General features: G+C 31.9%; 1 protein-coding gene across 1 annotated transcript in view; it reads right to left on the reverse strand.

Moving 5' to 3' along the window:
- Positions 1–23,281, reverse strand: part of LOC141494190 (voltage-dependent calcium channel subunit alpha-2/delta-1-like) — a 430,495-nt gene that overhangs the window by 6,016 nt on the left and 401,198 nt on the right. The window contains exon 11 of the mRNA XM_074195299.1: positions 20,535–20,639. Coding sequence (XP_074051400.1) covers positions 20,535–20,639 — 105 coding nt within the window. The remainder of the gene's footprint in view (positions 1–20,534; positions 20,640–23,281) is intronic.

The raw sequence follows: 23,281 nt of genomic DNA on the forward strand, positions 1-23,281 counted from the left end.
ACATTTACATACATATGCATATTCAGACCACAAAAACCAAATGATTTGTTAAAATGAAATTCCTATTGTCAAAGGGAAAGAAAGGGCAATAATCATTTATATAGTTGGAGGCTCTCTGCTGAGCTTTTTACAAATATCATCCCATTTGATCTTCATAACAGCTCTATGAGGAAGGATGCATGACATCATTTTATTTTTTACTTCAAAAAAAGTAAATGAATTTATAGTACTACCTTCAATTCAGTTTTCTTGCTAAAGGACATACTTCAGAGGAATAATACTTTCCATAATACCTAATTCTAGATTACAATATTAAAGGTAAATGGTATATTCCAAGAATTTTGTTTGAAGCACATTGAGTTACTGCTTTGAAATTCTTATCTAGTTACAGACATTAACACTTTAATTGTGATTCCCAGGATAATGTAGAAGTTTTCATATTTGCTTCTTGTTTATTAAGTGGATAGTAATTATGTAGATCCAGGGGTATGATTGCAAATATTTAATATCCAGCCCCCCCCAAACAGTCTCAAAACACAGGACATATTTAGAAGTTTAATCTGCATTATTGATATTTTCTCTATCAGTGTCTTGAGTCGAGAGCATCAGCAATGAATACAGCCCTGATTTGTAGCATTTGTCAATTTTTAAGGAGTAAAATACTCTCAACTTGGCTTCTGGAAAGAAGTGAGCACCAGCATACCCCCTTTTGTAGATGATACTATAAATCTAAGAATAATTCCCTTTAGAAACTGTAACTATGGGTACTTTATTTGGGTAACAATTTCATTTGGAGCCACAGTGACTGAGGTCATTGCCTGTCTCACTATTGTTATTCCTGTCCTCACACCCCAGCTCTTTTGTTTGGTGACTTTAATTTACATGCTGACTTCCCCTCAATATTCTTATGAGCTCCACTTTCACTTAAAATCTCAAATACCTCAAAGAATGATCAAAACCCTGGTAACTCACAAGTGATCCAACTCCCCAATCCATTATTCTGAATTCTTCTGATCATTACCTTTCATCCTTCCCATCTCTCAGTCTTAATAAATCCATTCTCTATTATTAAAGAAACCTTAAGTCATTCCTCTCTAAATTCTTGGGCCATCATTCTTGTTCTGGTGCACTTCTCTCTCTTTCAAATTCTTGACCTTATAATTAACCTGTGAAATGTACTTTCCAAAACGCTTTAGTTTTGGAGTTGTCCTAAATTCTGCTATTCTTCTAATTGCTCTATTTTTGTCAAAGGTACTACCACCCTCTTAATCTCCTAAGTTAGCAGACTAGAAATCATCTTTTATTCTCATTAACTACTCATATCAAATTATTCACTAATGCTTACAATTTTTACCTAAATATCTCCTGCAACTCTTTCATTCTCTCAATACCTTCTTCCTGGATTCCTATTATAATACTCTCCTAATTGGATTTCAGATATCCAGTCTATCTTGCAGCCCATCTCCATTTACAATTTTAATACATCTATCAAATTAAAGTTCCTAAACTCAAGACCTAATGTTGTAACCTTACTGCTCAAAAATCTCCATTGGTTTCCATTGCTCTAGACTAAAATACAAACTCTTAGGCATTTACATTTCTGAAGAGTTTGGCTAGAGGTTGGAGTCTAGACTAATTATACATAGCTCCAATTTTCATATTACATACTAGTTAAAAACTTGCTCCTTTCTATCCCCCAGGAATGGTTTTTTTTAAATCTTTGTCTGCTTTTAAGCCTTACCTCTAATGTTAACTTTTATAAATATCTTTTGCTGATTCTTGAGTTTGTTTCAATACTTTGTCTTTAGAGCTCTTCTGCATCACTACATATGTGACTTGTATATATCTTGTATTGAGTTATCTCTGAAAGTGTATTCCTTAAGCTCACTGATCACAAGGAGTTTACATTTTTATCATTTTGAGCTTTGTAATTCCAATGTCCAGCACTGACTGATATTGAAAGGAATGGAACTTATTCTATTAGGAACAAATGGACTGGGAAAAACAAAAATCTACCCATTAATATGAGTCCTATTGGCAGGAGATCACCAAAGCTAATTATTACATTGTTAGCACAAACATTTATATATCTCAAATTGGCAGGCAATAGAAATTAGGGCTTGACTTACTGTCTTCTTAATTTGTAGACTTAAGAAAGTGCTGGAATAAAGGTAAATAATGTAGATTAAACTGGAAAGTGCTGTGTATTTTTTTTAAGAGAAACATTTACCAAAATATCCCTCTCTATTGGCATTGAATTTCCAGGCTTGACTTGGCTAACTGAATAAGAAGTCACTTGACAGGCAATATTCAAGATCAGAGTATAAAATACCATCAGGATAATTTTGCTAATATTCTAGCTTGACAGGGAAATAACTCCTTAAGACTTTTTTTTTCCCTTTTAAATCTCAATGTCTCCCCAGATTCTAGTAAGCAGACTCTTTCTCATTCTTGAAACAGTATTAGTTTTCCTTTCTGTCATTCAAGGATTAATCTTCCTTCTCTAGTGAGGGTACTTTTCTAGGATAGGGTTTCTTCTTATATAAGTTAGATTAAAGCAATAAAGACAACTTATTCTTAAACAATTCTGACACCCTTAACTGAAAATTCAATTTAAATTTAATATCTCTAACAAAATTCCCATGAATATGAGGTAAAGAAGAAATGTCATATGCTTTAGGAAATAATTGGCTCTCGTTTTCAAGTGTAGATTTTGCATGTATTAACATTTTTTGTTGCCTTAATGATGCATACTCTGTATTTTCTCTTGCTATTATTGGAACATTTAAGAGATATAATGTTTTATTAATTAATGAGATTTCCTTACATATTCTTTGCTAAAGTGGTCTCCATATGTTCAAACTAAAATGGTAACAATATACATCACTATTCCTAAAAATCAATTTCAATAAAGGGAAGTTCTACTTATAAGAAACAGCCAACTTTATTGGGTTTATAATAAATAAAACATATTACTACATATGAAGCATTTTAAGTATGTTATACTTGTAAGTACATTTCTTTCCTGGGAAAGATAGAATGGTAATTCTAACCCTTTTACAACAAAGGCATAAAAGATAAAGACCAAAAAGAAGCCAAATGGGACCATTGTATCTGGATATATGAACAACATCCATTTTCAACAGTAAAGAAACATTATCTATAGCCAATCTTACTTGAATATTTGAATATCAGTCAAATAGTCTACACAGTCAAGGTCATCCAAAAACAAAACAAAATTAAAAAAAAAACACACACTTGTTTATATGCATATGTTTTACCTCAAGTGTATTTGCTTCTTTCCCATATGTTTGTCTACATGAAGCTAGCAGAGTATATTACAGATAAGGAAGAACTTATCTTGCCATAGAAATGTCCACCCTGTCATATTTAATTCTGGTTGTTTTAACTTGTTTTTCAAATATCCCAAAGGGAACAGAAGTTAGTACAATGCTTTTAATCTGTTATTTTATTCACCATTTACACATGGCCCTCTAACTTCCCATCAAAACTGACTTTGCTTGACTAATTATTCTTACCATATTAAATAGCATTTCTACCTCACCTCCCAATTTACATTTGTCATTATATAGATGGTTACTAAAAGTTCTTTTTTCCCTAAAAATATTTCTCCAGTTACAAATAAAAATTACAAATATACTTCTTTGGAAAGAATTAGAATTCTTTGGATTGTTTTAGTAATACAATAATAATGGACATGCAGTTCTTGAGATCTTTACAAAGTCATTTAATGCTGACATTGGAAGAGTGGAAAAAGAATAGATGGGGTTTTGAAGGATCTAGGTTCAAATTTTTCCCTTGACCTTACTATTTATATGATATCAGACACTTAGTACAGTCTATATGGAAATCATTATTTTTTAAATAAAGTAGTTGGACTGTTTGTTCTTAGCTCTGATCTATGATCCAAGATATTCCTTATTGTTTTACAACTAGAAGGGACTAGCAATTAAATATTACAATCTCCATAATCACACTTCAATAATTATTAAATGACTTTAATGAGTTTAAATGCATTTAAAGTTCACAGACAGAAATTAAGCACCGAACTTCTTTCTTTTTTACTCCAATAATAACTATTTATTCCTTTTCAGAAATTTAAATATTCAACAAGAATGCTTTCTGCTCATTTTCAAGCTGAGTCTTTTAGAATATCCCATACCACCACCATGCATTTATAATTATCTATCCAAAGATAGAAATTAAATAGTCCTTCACAAAATATTTCAGTGGCTTCTAAAAGAAGTACAGTTAAATATTTAAATGCTCATTAAAAGTTTAAGAATACATTTTTGATGTATTCCATTGTATGTAGGTGGAGATTGTAGTTAATTGGTACAGCAGAGCCAGTTCTCAGTGCATTTCATCTTTATCACATTGTAGCTATGGGGGTTTTGAGTCAAATGTTCCATATTGTTTTACTGCCACCCCGTGGACCAGTTAATGAACTAGCTGAAGGTTGCATTTATCAAAACTTAAGAATGCTTTGCTATGATTATTTTCCTGAAATAATTAGCTATACTGTATATTTCAGTTTTTTCCTTTGTATAAAATTTGGAGAAAAAGTATAAATAATGTATCTCTTAACTATACAGGCAAATGTTCCATATTTTTAGATGTCTTTCAAAATCTTACATCTTTAGATGTAATAGTCAATTATTCATTTAATACAATTTTAGCAATATGCATATACACATATCTGTACAGTTCTAGCTATTGGATAAATTTAAGTATGAAAAAAGCATTTAAAACTAAACCTCACAGTAATTTTTAGGCTTTATAAATTTAAATATTATAAACATTTTTGGAGGGAAGAACTCTATATAGGTTTGTGGACACAATTTTTTTGAACACAAACTAGATGATAATCTTTTCATACAGGAAATATATTTATGTATGCATGTATATGTGTGTGTATGTATGTATGTATAAAATGATCTTTAAAATGACTACAAAAATTCAGTTTGATTCAAAATTTGGTCTTTCTATTTTCACAGTTTTAATTTTAAAATATTCATTGAGTTTTATCATTATGACCTATTCATTAGGACTTTAACATTGATTAGCTGATTATATTAACTATAAATCAGGGTTTATTAAGTATTTCCAACAAGGACTATTTTATCTGGAGATAGATTTTTATTAAAAATAAATCAAACTACCTCTAAATACTGTGCCCATTCCTGCCTTTATCTTGGAATACTATACTTTTCCCCCTCTTATTCTCCTAGCATAAAGTTCCTGCATGCAATGAAATATTTTCCCAAACCATAAGGTCAACCTGAAAAAAAATTTAAGAAGAGGAGCTTTTCATTTCCCAGAAGAAACCAGTTACTGGAAATTGTCACCTCTGCAATTATCAGCTATGCAAAGTTCAAGTTTAATTTTGTAGTAGGCAAATATCCAAAGAACAAATGGAAATGTGACTATAAAGCAATGAAGGCAATAAAATTGAAATAAAAATATCAGATATCAGAAAATACTGGAAGACATGAAGTCAGAGATGGGTCTTTATCATTTCACTGTGCTTACTACAATTTAATAACATTGGCCTTGATCCTACAACAACACACTTTTGCACTGAACATTTTGGAAGAAAAATTTCCACAATTTGTAAATGTGCTATAATCCAAATCTTTTGAGTATTATGATCTGTTGTGATAGTAGTGTGATATAAATGACAGCAGTCATTTTGGGGGGGGGTAGGGGGACTTATTTCTATGCATTTAATTGATATCAGAAGGTTTGAAAATTATAAGATGTTTCAGAAACTTGAAAGACTTGATTCTTCTCTTGTGGTAAAAACTGTTAAGAACAAGTTCATCAGCTCCTACAGATTTAATAACTATCTCTGTACTGATGTTTGGGAAGCTGGATGGCACAGTGGATAGAGAAGTTGACTAGGAACTAGCAAAACTCATCTTGAGTTAAAAAATCTGATCTCAGACATTCATTTGTGTGACCTTGGTTGGGCAAGTGATTTAACCCTTTTGCCTCAGTTTCTCATTGGTAAAATGAGCTGGAGAAGGAAATGGCAAACCACTCTATAGCCAAGAAAACCCCAAATGAGGTCACAAAGAATAGGTCATGACTGAAAAAAATCAAAATGATGATAACTGTTAATTCCAATTTTCCTACCCTAATATCTCTGTTCTGATTTCTCAAATTGAACATCCAGGAGACATTTTAAATTCAATATGTCCAAAATGGAACTTATTTTTCCTCCAAACCTTGCTTCTTTCCTATCTCACTAATTACTGGAATTTGTTTAAATGTTATTGTTTCCACTGGATTGATCTTAAGCTTCTTTAGGGCAGAGACTGTCTTTTTGCCTCTTTTTGTATCCCTAGCAGTTATCAAAAGTGCCCAACACATAGTAAGTGCATGAAAAATATTTATTGAATCATTCTGCAATGTAAATGTTACTAAATATGGGTAAAGAGTAGCATAAGGGCCTGGAACAAAGCCGAAACACTTGCCATACTTACTCATCCCTCATCCTTGCACCATATTCCTCTTATCTAATAGGACTATACATCCAAATTGTAAACAAATTATTCTCTTGTTGTACACTCTGATCCTCCAGTTGTTCTAGCAATTCCTCAACTACACAAGTACCATCTCAACTTAGTACATTCAGTCTGTCTGTGTCATATACACAGTGATTTCTTCTACTGTCCACTCTACTTAAACATAGTCACATATAGATGAACTACTACTTAACATAATTAAATTTGCCTTAAAGCAGTCCTGCATATTGATGTTTGGCAATAGTAGGAAGTGCTATCCATCTCATAGTTTGGGGGATCTTTTCCTCAGAGTCCTTAAAGACTGGTATATAAAGACAACTTAGTGAAAAAGAGAATTTGACTCATTGTATCTCAAGGTACAACAAAACAAGACCCTAAAAGGTTAGGCTTACTTCTAAGTGTCACTGAACAGGAGGATTAAACAAAAAGACCTCAAAGAATTGTTCTTTTAAATTTTGCATTTCCATTTAAATTTTCCTCAGCAAAATTTAGACAGCATCTGAATGATGAATAAATTAGCAACTTGATTCCTACTGGCTTCAAATCTATAGGGAAGTTTGAATTCATAAGAAATATTAATCTTAAGAAAGAGACATGATAGACTACTATTTGCCTTTAAAACATAATGAAATTTATGGGAATTGCAATAAAACAATACGTAAAGGAGAATTGGGTGTGTGTGAACAAGGAAGAGTGTCAAATGACCTTATTTCTTAGGCAGATCTCTTCTTGCAAAGATGATCTGAAAACAAATGTAACATTAAATTTGGAGGGAAGAACTCAATCATACCATTTCTCAAATTTATTCAGTTGTTATGGAGGGGACCAAAAGCATTGACTATCCAAAACGTTTTCAATGCCTTGGTATTTAATGGAGCTGCTCATCAGCAAAAAAAAAAATGTCTGAACATTAAGATTTCAATAAAAATATAGGAATTAATGAAATGAAAAAGGAGGAAACAAATTAAATCCAAATATGATTACTCATACATATTATTCACTTAGTTTACTAGCACTTTCTTAATAAACTCAGCTTTTTCATTTAGTACCATCTGCTCATTATGTATGGTATTAAGAATGTTGTAGATTTTCAGCTATTTAAAAAAAATTAACATAAAGAAATTATTTTGACTACAAAAAAGACCAATATCTTACTATGCTATACCCTTTCTATATATACACCATAAAAAATAAAATTCAAATGATTATATTTTTGAAAAACATCTCAATATAATGACAGCACTGATGTGCTAAATGCTGTTAAACTTGCTTTTTAATAAATGAAGAATATGGTAGCATGTGATCTGTTTTTTCCACTTTATGAAAAAATTATATCAGTCATTTTGCTTCAAGTAATTATAATGAATTGCTTCCATATTTTAAGATAATAAATTTCCACCCCACCCTCACTTCCGTCTTTGTATATTTACATTACTTGACAAAGCGATAAGCTTTGGGCACACTGTATTTCTAAACAATATACAACAATGACATTAAGCCTGAAGCATCATCAGCAGAGAGATGACTGACTTGGAGAGGTCAATAAACAATCGGCAAAGTGATTTATTTCAGATGCCCTTCTTTGGCAATTCCAAATATTTCACTGTCAGTGACACTGAGAAGATTCATTCAAAAAAAGAAGGGCTCCTCTCTTTGGGGTCAAGGGGAAGAGTCCATCAACATAATTTCCCACAACATATATTTCACTTCACTCCAATTTCATGCATCAAATGGATATGTTTGCTGTGCCCAGGATGTGACTTAAATTAAAATTTTAACCAAAAAAATCCTAATTAAATAGAAAAATAAGATAAGATTGATAAGAAATATGCAGTTATGGCATTTATTTTATTATTTCCTTTTTGTGGGAATTATAAAACATTGAGTTTTTTGGACATTTTTAACATGTAATAAGTTTCCAATAATTAAAGCCTCATTAAGTTTTCATGGAAAAATTTAGAATCTTTTTATACTCTTCTCTGTATAGTGTTCATTTTGCACAATTTATATTTAATATCGCATTTGATATGCTCCCCTCAAATTTGGTTTATTTGTTTTTTTCTATAACATTAGAGTCAAGTTTTGTGATAATTTTTTTTAAAGCTTATGCTCTACCTCTCATGAAACTGAAGAACTTTTTAATCAGTTTTTCTCAGCAATAGGTACTAGGAAAGCAATGTTTTTGTTTGTTTTGAGGACTAAAAAGATAAGGATAGAGTAGTACAAATAATTTTCCTGCTGCTTGGTGACTCAACAAGTTTAGCAAGCATTACCTTTTGCATATTATGCATTATGTTAAGAGAGGATACAAGGAAGATAAAAACATTTCCTGGCCTCAAGAAGTTCACATCTTATAAGACAGACAACATATAATTATCTATTTACACAATCTATATGTATATCTGTCAACCTCTCAAGTATATATGTATTTACAGAGGTGTATATATGGTCCCTCTCTGCTTTTCCAGTTTTCTTATACCTTAATTCTTTCCACATACTCTCAATCTTATTACTGACTTTCTTGCTGGGGCCTCCTACCTGAGACCCCATCATCTGATTCCATAAAAACACAGATTCATAGACAGACACAGATACAAACACACACTCATATATTCATTCATTCTCTCTCTGTCTCTCTGTCTCTCTGTCTCTCTCTCTCTCTCTCCCCCTCCCTCCCACCCATATCTAAACCTGGAATTAATAGGAAGCCATTAGACCTTAAAAAGGAAGAGGAAGTAGGCTTACTTGATTACACTTGTACTTTAGGAAGATTACTTTGATAGATAGAAGTGAAATTTTTTTTAAATTTATTTTTATTAAAGATATTATTTGAGTTTTACAATCCCCCCCATCTTACTTCCTCCCCCCCCCCACCCATGGAAAGCAATCTGTCAGTCTTTACTTTGTTTCCATGTTGTACCTTGATCCAAATTGGGTGTGATAAGAGAGAAATCATATCCTTAAAGAAGAGACAAGAAGTCTAAGAGGTAACAAGATCAGACAATAAGATACCTGTTTTTTTTTTCTAAATTAAAGGGAATGGTCCTTGAACTTTGTTCAAACTCCACAGCTCCTTATCTGGATATAGATGGTACTCTCCTTTGCAGACAGCCCAAAATTGCTCCCGATTGTTGCACTGATGGAATGAGCGAGTCCAACAAGGTTATCATTGCCCCCATGTTGCAGTTAGCATGTACAGTGTTTTTCTGGTTCTGCTAGTCTCACTCAACACCAGTTAATGCAAATCCCTCCAGGCTTCCCTGAAATCCCATCTCTCCTGCTTTCTAATAGAACAAGGGTTCCATGACATACACATACCACAGTTTTCTAAGCCATTCCCCAATTGAAGGACATTTACTTGATTTCCAATTCTTTGCCACCACAAACAGGGCTGCTTTAAATATTTTTGTGCAAGTAATGTTTTTACGCTTTTTCATCATCTCTTCAGGATATAGACTCAGTAGTGGTATTGCTGAGTCAAAGGGTGTGCTAGAAGTGAAAATTTTACTAATGATTTAAAAGAAAACCTAAACTTTTCTATGAGGCAAAAAAGATGGATTGGAGTGGGAGAGATTTGAGGTACGGAGAATAAGGAGAAGGCCATTGTAGTAGTACATGTGAGAGGTGATGAGAGCCTATACCATGGTGGTGGCCAATGTCAGAGGTGAGGACCATGATCATATGAAAGATTAACAAAGTAGAAATGACAGGATTTGGTGACTGGGAGATGAGTAATGACACTGAAGAGTTAAGTTTGACATTAATTATACATCTTAGTATAGTAGGTTTACTTGGTCCTTGAAATGACTACTAATAGAGATGTAATTGAAACATTCAAATCTTTTGTAAAGAACCCAAGTACTTAAAAACTATGCATACAGAAACTCAGCATTAGATGTCTTGGCTTAGCCTTTCAAAAAACAAACAATCTAAGTAGGAAAGAATTGTGATATGGTTAAATCACTTTTTCCCTCCATGTCTGCTATTGCCTGTTCTGGAAGATTGGCAGAGAAAACAGATGTTTGGTGGATAGTTTCCCACGAGTATTATGTTCTTCACCAACTCTTGAAAAATAATTGTTAAAGGTTCCTTTACACTGTATGCAAAAAAAAAGCAAAAACATAAAAGTGGCTTTCTGAAGGCTATTTTTAAAGGACATATGTTATTGCTTTCTATTTTCCATCTGGCATCCTAATTCTGGAGAATTGTGAGTGTTACGTCTACATATATTTTAAAATACAAATACTAGTAACATTTAAAAATGAATAATATCTTCTTAGAGGACAACTCCTTTTGCAATTATTTCACTGGAAATACTTATCTTTCTTACTCTTTTCCTTTTTCTATTCCATCAGTTTTACTGATAATTCTAAAAATTAATTTTAAACAATTTTTAGCATCATTTTGTATCATGTCCATTTTTAATTATAAATCCAAGCAAATTGCTCCTTTGACAGACAAGAGTGATGTGCCTTTATATTCTGAACAAGTCTTTGGCATGTTTTAAACCAAGTCAAATACTTTTTGTTTTTCACTGATCCTAGGAATTATCTTCATCAATTTTATATCTGGTACTAATTTTCTCCCTTCTCCCTTCACCTGTTTGGACTCGATTATGTTGTTCATCTCAGTTTGGCACTGTTTTTAAGGAATTCCTGCTCATGAGTAAGCCTGTGAGAAATGGAAATGTAGGTAAAGATTTGGAGGCAAATATTTTCTAATTTGACACAGCTGTGTCAGTAGAGTAGCAGAGACTTAATCTTACAGTGATACCTATCTATAATTAGGTAGATTAGCATCCAAGAATAGCAGTTCTCACACAAAAAAATAATCAAAATTTTTAATTCTCATTTCTTGAACTTTTCACCCTTGTTAAAGTATGTCATACATCTGCTGTCCTCATTTATTCATTTATACTGATGAATCCCAGTTGCCCTGCTTTGGAATGCTCTGAATTATTTCTAATGTAATGTGGTTGGCAGCATATATAAAATATTTGATAGCTCTAGTGATGCCAGATAGAAAGCAAGGAGAAGCAAAAATGGATTCGTAAAATTTTGGCATGTTCTCAAGGACTTTCACCTTAATTTTACTGTGATTTTGAAATGGTGATTTTTTTAAAAAAATTAAAAAATACACAATGGTATGGATTTAAAGAGCTTATTTTGAGATGAAATCATGATCATTATGTATCTGGTATATATTTAGTCATCTGTGAATATGCCTTTGGAGACAGCTAGGTTGCTCAATGGATAAACACTGGGCCCAGAGTTGGAAGACTCAAGTTTGAATCTAGCCTCTTTTACTAGTTGTAAGATCTGGGCAAGTCCCTTAATCTTCTCTTTGCCTTAATCCACTGAATAAGGAAATGACAAACCATTCCACTATCTTTGTCAAGAAAATCCTGTGGACAGTGTGGTATATATATATATATATATATATATATATATATATATATATATATACACATATATATGTATATATATATGTATGTGCATTTTTTAAAAAAAATTTGTACAGATTTGTATAATTGAATTAAAATGAATTAGGAATCAATACTTTCATTTTATTTTTCCATCCTCTTATTTGTGGAAGGCTATTCTAAAAGTGATTTTTTTTCTCATCCCAGTCACTTTATTGAGGAAATACATTAAAGAGATTGTGTCTATTGAGACATGATTAACAATTAATGATTCATTTTATGCTTTAAAAAAATCTAACCAATCAAGTCACAGAAGGCTCCGTCTCTCACACTGGTTGATTATATTTCTGGCAACTGCTTTATAAACCTACACATGGTTTTTTCTAATATCATGGTACTGTTTAATGTCAGTGCAGTAGAAGAAAATTTTATAAGTGCCTGACATTCTATTATGATATTTATTTATATCAATATCCACACATAAACACAAATATGTATGTGTACATATACATGAATATATATATATATGCACAAATTATATATACACAAACATCTTTGAACTAGATCCTTAAACATAAAATAAATAGCTTACTTTAATCTGATGAAATAGTTTAAAATGTGCTTTACTTCTAATTCTTCTGATCAGTGTCTTCATTTTACGTATGAAGAAACTAAAAGCCCTCAACTTCAGTGCTTTACCCAAGATCACACAGCTATAAGAAGTAGCAGTGACTCCATTCAAACCAAGGTCACCTTATTCTAAGTCCGTGTTTTCCTTAGCATCACACTATAATACTGCTTATTTTGGAAACTGTAGACAAGTATTTAAAAATGGAAGAGTAGTGTTAGTTGTATCAGCAGTGGTGGTTCTATAGCTTTATTTTCACTTAAATAATGTAGGTTTAATTATTTGAATGCATTATCTCAGTGCTTGAGTTATATACATATTGCTTGAATGAACTGTCACTGTATAGCAATATATAACATAATTCAATAAATAATTAAATTTAAAAAAGTAAGAAAACTGACTTTGAAGTCAGGAAAATACTGGCTTCTGAAGCACACTGTCTGTGTATACTGTATGCATTTATTATATATTCTGTATTTGTGACCCTGTACAGATCAATAAACTCCTCAGTGCTCCAGGCAAAAAAAACAATTAAAGAAAAAAATAGTTTATCAGCATGATGGTGGCATGAGAATAGTAAAAATCTTAGTAAAATCTCTAAAAATTAGGAATTGCTACTTCTCTAAAAGAAATAATGTTTGATTTAGCCATGTGATTGCCAGGATGATTATAGTATTGACTCTTCAATAGTTTTTTAAATTTTCATTTTTTATAAAGTATAGTTATTTTGAGTCATAAAAAAAGAAGTCAGAGGATACCTAGTTCTGATCGACCTTTGCATAAAATTCTATTAGTGTTCTGTCCACTTAGAATTCTTTAAATTATATTTTTCCATTCAGATACTTGATGTACTATATAATTTTTTACAAGTCACTTAACCTCTATCTGCTTCAATTTTCTCATTTGTAAAAGAAGAATAACTAACACCTACATGACAATGTTGTTTCAAGGATTAAATGAGATAATATTTAAAAAACACCAATCTTAAAAGTACTGTTACCTATTAGATACATTAGATGCTGTTCTTTATTACTTTCATCTATATGTGCCTAGCTATTTTTATGTTCTATTTGCCATTAAAATATAGGTTCTTTGAGGACAGTGATTGCATTATTATTATTATTATTATTATTATCCTAGATTTATTATCTACAACACATAGTATATTTTGTAGTGCATAACTGTATTAAATGAATTGACTGGAGACAAAAAGAGGGAATCTTGAGTAGCCTCATGTGGAATTGTCACAAAGCTGAGCCTTGAAGAAAGCTATGTATTCTATAAAACAACAATTAATAATAGACCAAAGAATAAGTAAAAAAAAATTGCCTGAAAATCTAGGAAATCTAAATTTTATTCTAGAGAAAATAGGGAACCACTGTGGATTTTACACACTATAATAATATGGTGATCAAATCTATATTTTAGGAATATTTGTTTGGCAACTATGGAGCAGAAATGTCAAATTCATCACCAGAGCACTACAAGAGGTCCACAACACTCCTAAATGTGACCCAAAACAGATTAACATGCAATTGGGAATTTTTTAACAGAACACATAGAATATAATAAAAATATTACAATATTAGTCAATATTGTAATTATTAGTCAATATATGGACCTCAGGGATCCTTGGATGAATTAATGATACTTTTTTTTTCTATTTGAGTTACACACTACTGATACAGAGGATAGATTGGAGAGGTGAAAGATTGGAAGCTGAGAGAACACTTGGGTTTTTTTTCAATAGTCCACACAAGAAGTGATGAAGTGTAGGTGAGATTGGAGAGGAGGTATAAGAGATATTGTGAAGATTCATCCAGACTTGTCAACTGATTGAATGTGGGATGAGGGAGATGGAAGAATCAAGGGTAACTACAGTGTCACAAAGAGGACTGAAATATTGGAAGTGCAGTAAGTTTGTTTGTAAAAAGGATGACCTTTTTTAGAAATTATGATTTTAATATGGTGTACTTTCATAAAATATTCAACAGTTTTTAATGTTACCAGAATTCAAGAGCAAAAAGAGCTATTAATACACATTTGAGTGTAAGTTGTACAGAGATGATAATTATGAGATCCAATGAGATTACAGAGAGTAGAATAAAGAATAGAGCCTTGAGGATAGTCACACTCAATAGAAAGGATGATGAGAGACAGGGCAGGATAGAAGACAGACAAGTGGGGAAGGGGAGGAAAGAGACCAACAGATACATAGAGAGGGAGAGATAGAATGTAACAGAAGAAAAGTGTGGATGGGTAACGGTGTCAAATGCTGTAAGAGGATTAGATATGTTGCCTGAAAAAAGACTCTTGGATATAGCAGCAAGATACTGGTAATTTCAGAAAGAACCACTTCAATTAAGGGATAGTGCTAGAAGCCAGATAGCACAGGATTAAAAAATGTGTAGGAAATGGAACAAAATGTAAGTGAAGTTAAAACAGTGGTTTGTTGTATGTTTATTTAAGGATGGGGTGGAGACAGACATGTTTCTAGGCAAAAAATGATGAATCAAGTGAATTAAAAGAGATTGAAAATGGAATAGAGGAGAAAACTGGACAAGCTCCTTAGAAGAAATCAAATAAAGAGAAAAAAGGGATGATGGTTAGATTAGGCAAGAGCTGGGCCATGTTTTAAAGTATAGAGGAAAAGAGAGACTTGGAAAAAATGAAATAATATGAGTCTAACTTCTTGATACTTCTGGATATAATTCTTTTGGAATCTGTAGCTAGAGAAATAGAGGGAAAATCTACTGCTACCAAAATCATCAAGGTTGTTCTCTTGATCTTCCTGAATTGGGGCCTATAAGAAATTTTTTTCAGCTTTTCTTTTTCCTTCTAGTTAAGCCTATATCATGTGACAACACAAATAACACTTGTGGTTTGTTTTGTTTTGTTTATTTGTATTTTTATTATTCTTTGCCTGCGAGGATTCAGGAAACAAGCAGTTTGATTTTTACTCAATTATTCCTTACAAGATGCTACTCCTAAACATATTTATTCCTTTATTTGTTCTTTAATTCATTCTTAGAGTCCTTTCATTTAGTCTCTCCCACTTAAAAATTTCTTCATATAATTCATTTAAACTGTCTTACTTGCTATTAAAAGATAAGATAATATCACTCTTTTTTTAAAAGGTTTTTGCAAGGCAGTGGGGTTAAGTGGCTTGCCCAAGGCTATACAGCTAGGTAATTATTAAGTGTCTGAGGCTGGATTTGAACTCAGATACTCCTGACTCCAGGGCCAGTGCTCTATCCACTGCACCACCTAGCCGCCCCAATAATATCCCTCTTTATAGAGCACTTAGCTGAGATTAAGTAAATGCTGGCATACTATTTGAATTATTTGATAAAAGCCAAGAGATTTGAGAAAAATAAAACATTAATATAAAAGAATGCATTATGAAGTTCTGAGTATATGCTTCCTTTCTCCTTCCCTAGAAAACAATAAATGTTTACTTTAATATCATTAGTAAAACATTCACCTTAAAATTAAAGCAATGAATAACATAAGGACCCCTCAACTATTATATTTAATCTTTTGTATCCATTTCACCTTTGACTGTTTTCTATAATCTGTGGTATAGTATTAAAATATGAATATGTTTTCAAGTTAACTGTTTCATTTAGTAATGAAAATTCTTGTAATATTATACAATATTCTAATACAATTACAAAGTTAGTGCTATTGACTAACTTATTTAAGACTATATAACTACATATACATACAATCACATGAATATAGTGAACAAAGAATTAGCTTTGGTGCCAGGTTCAAGGAAACTGTGTTCAAATATGACATTTGACTCATACTCTCTTTGTGTCCCTGTTTAGGCAAGCCATTTAACCTGAGTACCATACATTTTTAGAGACGATAAAACAGTAGGGGTAGTTCCTCATTGAAGGATACTTATATCAGTGAAATCACAGGTCTAGTCATAAATGCATATACATATCTTCATACCTTCCTGGCTTCAATGCAAATTTTTTTTACATATACATATGCAAAGTCCTTGAAGTCATGGTCTGCCTTTGCTTTTGGTTTCTGTTCTCACCTATATTTCTTGGGTACTCCAGATCCCATTAAGACTCAATTCAAGTATCATTGTGAGATCCTTGTGTCAGGCACATGGATTCATAATATATCTTTGTTGATTTATTGATTCAAGATCCTTTCCCAATTCCCCAATTTTTAGTGCATTTTGAAAATTATGTTTTATTCACTTTAAAAATATCTTTATTTATCAGTAAATAAAGTAGAAAATAAGTTCAATTAGGAAACAGACTCGCTGATTTTTATAGCCCAAGCTCCTAGCAAATTGTAAAGTAGTTAACAAAAGCTTGTTGAACTTAACAAGATATATATTTTTTAAAGCAACAGAAAATACACGTAAATTTTGATGACATCATTGAATTGCATGAAGGAACTTCAGAGGCCATGTGGTCTAATTTCCTTATTTCACAGATAAAATTAATGTTGGTCCTTCATTGTGAAGAAAACATGAATCAAAGTGGTGATGTCATGGTAGGCATGTGAACTGGATTTGAGTGGAGGGATGTTGAGCTACATCACCAGTCTCACTTTCTCCTCCAGAGCCATCTGGGCCCAGTGACCAAATATGAATCAGGATGACTGGAAATGGTGCTGGATGTAAGGCGATCAGGGTTAAATGACATCTGAGGCCAGATTCAAACTTCCTTCCTCCTGACTACAAAGCCAGCCAGTGCTCTATCCACTACATCACCTAGCTGCCTTTCAGATAAAATTACTGAAATACAAAAAGGTTCAGTTACTTGTCCAAGGTCACACAAAGTACAAACAGCAGAGCAGAGGCTTCTGTGGAACAGTCCAATCATTCAACATTTACAAAGTACATTAAGCCTGGGTTTAGGCTTGATGCATGACAGTAAAGATAGAAAATGACATTGTCCTTGTTTAACCATGATTAGAAGGATATGGCAGACATTAGTAAATGCATTTTATTGTACTTTATACAGGGAAAGGAAATTTTTAGCAAAATACTGTGGTAAAATAGAAGAAAAAATCATAATGAGATAGGGGGGATCTGTAGGCATTCTAGGCATGAGTGTGTGTGGGGGTGGGTGGGTGGGGAGTTGGTATTGTACCATTGTACAGGGACAAAAGACAAGAGTCAGAAAGAGACAGAAGAAGAGTCAGAAAGTTTATCCAGCTTTGCTAAACTTCAGAATGCATGAAGGAGGGGGGGTAGTAAGGTGAAACAAGGTTCGAAATGAAAGGGTCCTCAATGACTTACTGCTGATCTGTAATTAGAACAATATATACACTATGTTCTTTGTTCTTTAATTGTAATTTGTGCAAAAGATGTTTCTCTCTCCAGAAAATTAAGACATTATAAAGGGGCAAACTCAGTCTTGATAAACATAGCTGAAGCATTCATTGCTATTTTTAAAAGTAAAATACTTGAACTTGAACATTACTGCCACTGTAAGATTTAATGGAACATAAAATTAGTTCAGTTGGAGGATGTCAAAATACATTAAGCAGGTTTATCCTTTTTTTCTGAAAATTCCTATGACACACCTATAATAAGATAATTTATGTTTATGATGATGATCTGAAACCATTCTAAGTTGAAGTATCTTCTCAGTTACCAGAAGATTAAGTTGTGTTCGATTTAGCTTTAGTGTTAAGTGAATTTTACTATATTTGAATTCTTTAAAAAACTGGAAATCCATGAATGGCATAATCAGCTATTGAACTATCAGAACAGTTGACTAAGATGATCACTACATGCTTTGATCAGGAACATAATAGATAAAACATAAAAGAATTGATACTTCTATTTTAATAAATAAGATTGAAAACCCAGAACTAAATCCCAAACTCTTTTAGGTGTATCTATATTGAGCAAACCTAACACTATTTTTTAATTTTGATTTCCTTTTTTTAAAAAAAGCATAATTTTTGTTTTGATGTCATAAAATTACCACTTGATTTTTTTTAATAAGAAATAGTGATTGTAGAGGGCAAATTTTTGCGATTGGAATTTATGTGTTTTGAGTGTTGTTTTATTACAGATGGGATGCATATGTTGGTAGATGGTAGAAGAGACAAAAATGTTTTACAAGTCCACCCAATGTACTAGAATTACTGCCAGTGTGGACAATGCCAGCATACCATTAATCGCACTAGCAACTGATTTTCAAACACTTCGACTTTCACACTGTTTCAATATTACTCCTGACCTCTGTGCTCTGAAAAGGGGAAAGAGATGTATTTGAGGTCTGAATTCAAAGGGAAATTGGTTACATTTACAGACAGCTTCCCAGCAATTATTGCTATTTAAATCCTAAAAATGAATGTAGTATAAATATAACATAATTTTTTTCAAATTTCTTTTTGGAATGTAATAAGTAACAATTTTGCTTTTAAAGAAATTTTTTCCTAATGTCTTCTCATTCTCTTATGTTAGTTCTGTCTCCTAGTATCTTCGTTTTTTGTGTCTTTGTAACTATTACATTTCTCCTTGTTTCCCCATGTCTCTGTATTTTTCCTTGCTTCCCTGACTCTAATCATTTCTTTATTTTGGAGTGTATAGAAATCTGCTGGATAGGGACTACACCTCTGTAGCTTCTCTTCTCAGTAATATCAGAATAGGAGCTAATAGTTCAAACCATTTTACTAAAATATTTGTACCAAATAAATGCCAAGTGGATTTTTGAGAGATGTGAATAAGCATTGAACAAAATGGCTGAACAAGTTGTGATTTATAATTTTACACTATAAGAAATACTGAGCTCACTGACCTGGGAAAAATATGGAAAGGCTTGCAAGAAATAATGAAGAATGAAATAAGCAGAACCAAGATAACATTATATACAGTAATAGCAATGTTGTTTTTAAAACAACTTTGAGCTATTATTAGAAATACTCTAAGAAACTAAAAAGGATATAAGTAGGAAGACTATCTGCATCCAGAGAAATAACTGGCAAATAGAAGTATGGGTATAATGATTTTACATTCAAACATACATATTTGTGTCTCATGGTAGCTATCTCTAGTATGGGGAGGAAAAAAGGAGGAAAAGAATCTGCATGATAACTTTTAAAATAATAGCAAGTATATCATAGTAGATTTCAGTTTCATGTGCAATAATTTTTTATGATATTACTATATTATGGAAATGTTTGCTTTATCCCATAAACTAATTTTTTTTAAATTGCAAATCTAGATTGCTCACTGCTTTTTCATCTTGCTCAATCTGATACCACCTTTCTCTCTAAAGACGGTTTTATCTACTCAATATATAACATATACATTGGTTAGTGTTCATGCATATATTTAAATCATATAATCAAATCTGCATACATATGACTATATATATCATATAATTCATTTATTTATGTATAGCTGTATATATTTATATTTGTCTCCAAGTTAAACTGTAAACTTGGGATGTGTAACTTTTTTCTTTGGATTTTTTTTTTAGGGTTTTTGCTAGGCAAATGGGGTTAAGTGGCTTGCCCAAGGCCACACAGCTAGGTAATTATTAAGTGGCTGAAGTCAGATTTGAATTCAAGTACTCCTGACTCCAAGGCCAGTGCTCTATCCACTGTGCCACCTAGCCGCCCCTTGTCTTTGTATTCTTCAGGACCTAGTGAGTGAGTGCTTAATAAATCATTGCAGAGCAATTGATAAGGATGGCTTGAAAATTATATGGTTGAAGACAAAGCTCATTGAGGGTCACAGATCCATTGAAAATGTGAGAAAAACAATGCTCTACTAGACTATACCACTCAATATATCTCAAATATCAGTTATTTTTAATTCTGGAAATGACTTCTTTTAATTTTTAAGTGAACAATATTTTCCCAACCTACTTTTCGTTCCTACTTTCAACCAAAACCAATTGAATTTTCAAAAAGAAAAATCTGATAAAATGGTACTTACTTTTTTTTCTTTATTGTATTTATTGAAAATCTCCTGGGCTCTCTCTTCACCTCCATCCGTAAATAGCATGATGATCTTATTACAATTGGCTCTAGAAACATTGTACTGTAAAACACGTGTAAATCCATTACACTTGATTGTGTTTAGGATAGAAAAGAGTATATAACAAAAGTAACCAACAAGCTAAGATACAACATATCTAATTGTGACTAAAAATACTGGGGAGGGCTTACACATACATGGAAAGAATTAATTCTAAGAGGAATTTTGGTGACCTAAAATATAATAAAAAGAATCAAACCAAGGAAAATAAAAGTTGTTTATAAAGTTTTCAACTTCCACAAATAGAAGGATAGGAAATTGTTACTTATTTATAGACTATACCAAAAAAGAGCTTCTCAGTGTTTCCTTACCTATAAAATCAGAATAATATGTCACACCTATCTCACAGGATTGTTGTGCAATATCAAATAAGTTAACATATAGAAGACTCTTTTGAAAACCTTTAAAAGTAATATGTAAATGACAGTTGTTACCTACTATGCAAAACAACTATAAGGAGCAAATGAAAAATTCAGAGAGCAAATTCAGAGATAAAAACATCTTGGAATAGATGATCATTGAGGTCCCTTCTGTCAAGTTATATGATTCTTTGAAATATGTTCTCTAAACCCTTGAAAACCTTTTTGAATAGCAAATCATTGCTATTGGTATTTATTGACTTGCAATTCACACATTTATTTCTTATCCATCTTTTCTAACTTCACAAAAGTGAAATAACAAAAATTAATCTAAATAAATCTTATAACAACTTTATTACCAGGGTGTGAAGAAAAATAAAAGTTTCCTTAGAAATCAATTTAGATTTATGAGAAAAAGATTGTAAAGAAAGAGATTAAATAACCTTTTTATTTGCTAAAATACTGAGTAGCAAAGAGCTAACCAATTTATTAATTCTGATCTTTTTGAAAAAGAGTTCAATATTCTAGTTTATATACATGTATAATCATTATTACAGTTTGTTTAAAACTTTACCTAAAACTTAGAAGTGTATGCCTATTGGGGGCTCATTCCCCTCTTCCCAATTTGCAAGAGAGAAATACATCTTAATTTCTGCTATAGAAAGAGAACTATGTGAAACTGTTTTCATTAAGTGATATTCCTGTAAGCTAGAATTTTAGTATTGTTTCAGGAATCAATTTTAAGATATGTGCAAAAATGAAACCACTAGTATAAATGTATTTTGCTTTAAAAAAAAGTTTGTCACTTCTAGAATATGGGTAATTTTTTGTGAATGACCGGTTTGTCAATAAAAGAATTATGACTCTATGTTTTCCAAAACACTCCTGTCATAGGTTTATTGATTCCTATAATTCTGCCATTCATTTTTATGGTTTACAACTTTGTTATCTGTTAAATTATCAAAATATATCACTGATATTGGTATGAATATTATCAGATCCTTTTCTGAAAATACCTATTGACTGGCAAAGGGGAAAGGAATTAGGGCAATGGGCACAAGAGTAGGTGCTACATAGATGCTAAACATAAATTCTACCTATAATGCCTGAGAAGCATTATTATATGAATAAAATTAAAATGAATAGGTAAGTGAAACTCAGGCTGCTAATAGAGTAGAATATTACATCTCTAAAGTAGTATTATTTTAGGGAGTACTACTTGTAGTATTAATTCAAACTGGTATCTAAGGTAATGCCATGGGGATCAGTGATATGCCTATTTCTATGTAACTTCTTCATCATTGATGTGGAAGAGTAGATGCACTGTTTTGGAATGCAATTCCCAAACTGCAAGAAATTAAAGATAGCTCAGGGACCAATGAGTATTATAGAAATTCTATCTTACAATGCAAAATGGTAGGAGCATTTGAGAGAATATTATAATGACATTTGACTTGAAAATGACAAACCATGATGATTTAAAGAAATTTCAAAAAACAAAGATATTCCATAACAGAAAAGAGAATGGAAAGAAGAAATTCTGAGATACTGGGAATAACTGAGAACATATTAGAAAAGCATTTGCAAATGATGTGTGCTGACACAAAAGGCCAATATGATTTGGATCCTATATGCAGAGCTAGCAGGTAATGAATCTGGGACTTAATATTTCCTCTCTAGTGAGATTGCTTCTGAACTACTACATTTGGTTTCAGGCACCTCATTACCAGACTATTATAAGCAAAACTAGAGGGAATGCAAAAAGGCAAACCAAAATAATTAAAAGGCTATGACCCAGAAAACTTGATTACTATTTCAGGGCCAAAAATCCCCTACATTTTAAAATACTCTTCCATTCCAAATTTGTTGATAGTTCAAATAAATAACACTGCATTTCTCTTATTTTTTTTAACACTGAAATCAGTTTACTATTTAAAATCCAAAATACATGAAATGTTGCACATATTTTTACCCTAAATGTTGTTTCTAAATAATGTAGAGCTAAAATAAACTCAACCCATCAGATTTTAGATTTTCTAAAATAATTTTTAACTTTATGATATATTAGCTAATAATTGAATGCCTTTAACTTGGATCAGTATCCATGTTGTTTTTTTTTCTTTGGGGGGGAGAAAGATTGAAGAAAAGATAACACCATTGTCACCAATATTCATCATCAAAACAAAAATGATATTATATTATATAGACAGAGCTACAATTATTTTGCTTTTTCTCTGCTAAAAAGAATGATCTTTCCATTTGAAATGATAGCACAAAAAGCTAACA

This window comes from Macrotis lagotis, chromosome 7 (assembly GCF_037893015.1).
Source record: "Macrotis lagotis isolate mMagLag1 chromosome 7, bilby.v1.9.chrom.fasta, whole genome shotgun sequence".
NCBI classification, from domain to species: Eukaryota; Metazoa; Chordata; class Mammalia; order Peramelemorphia; family Peramelidae; genus Macrotis; species Macrotis lagotis.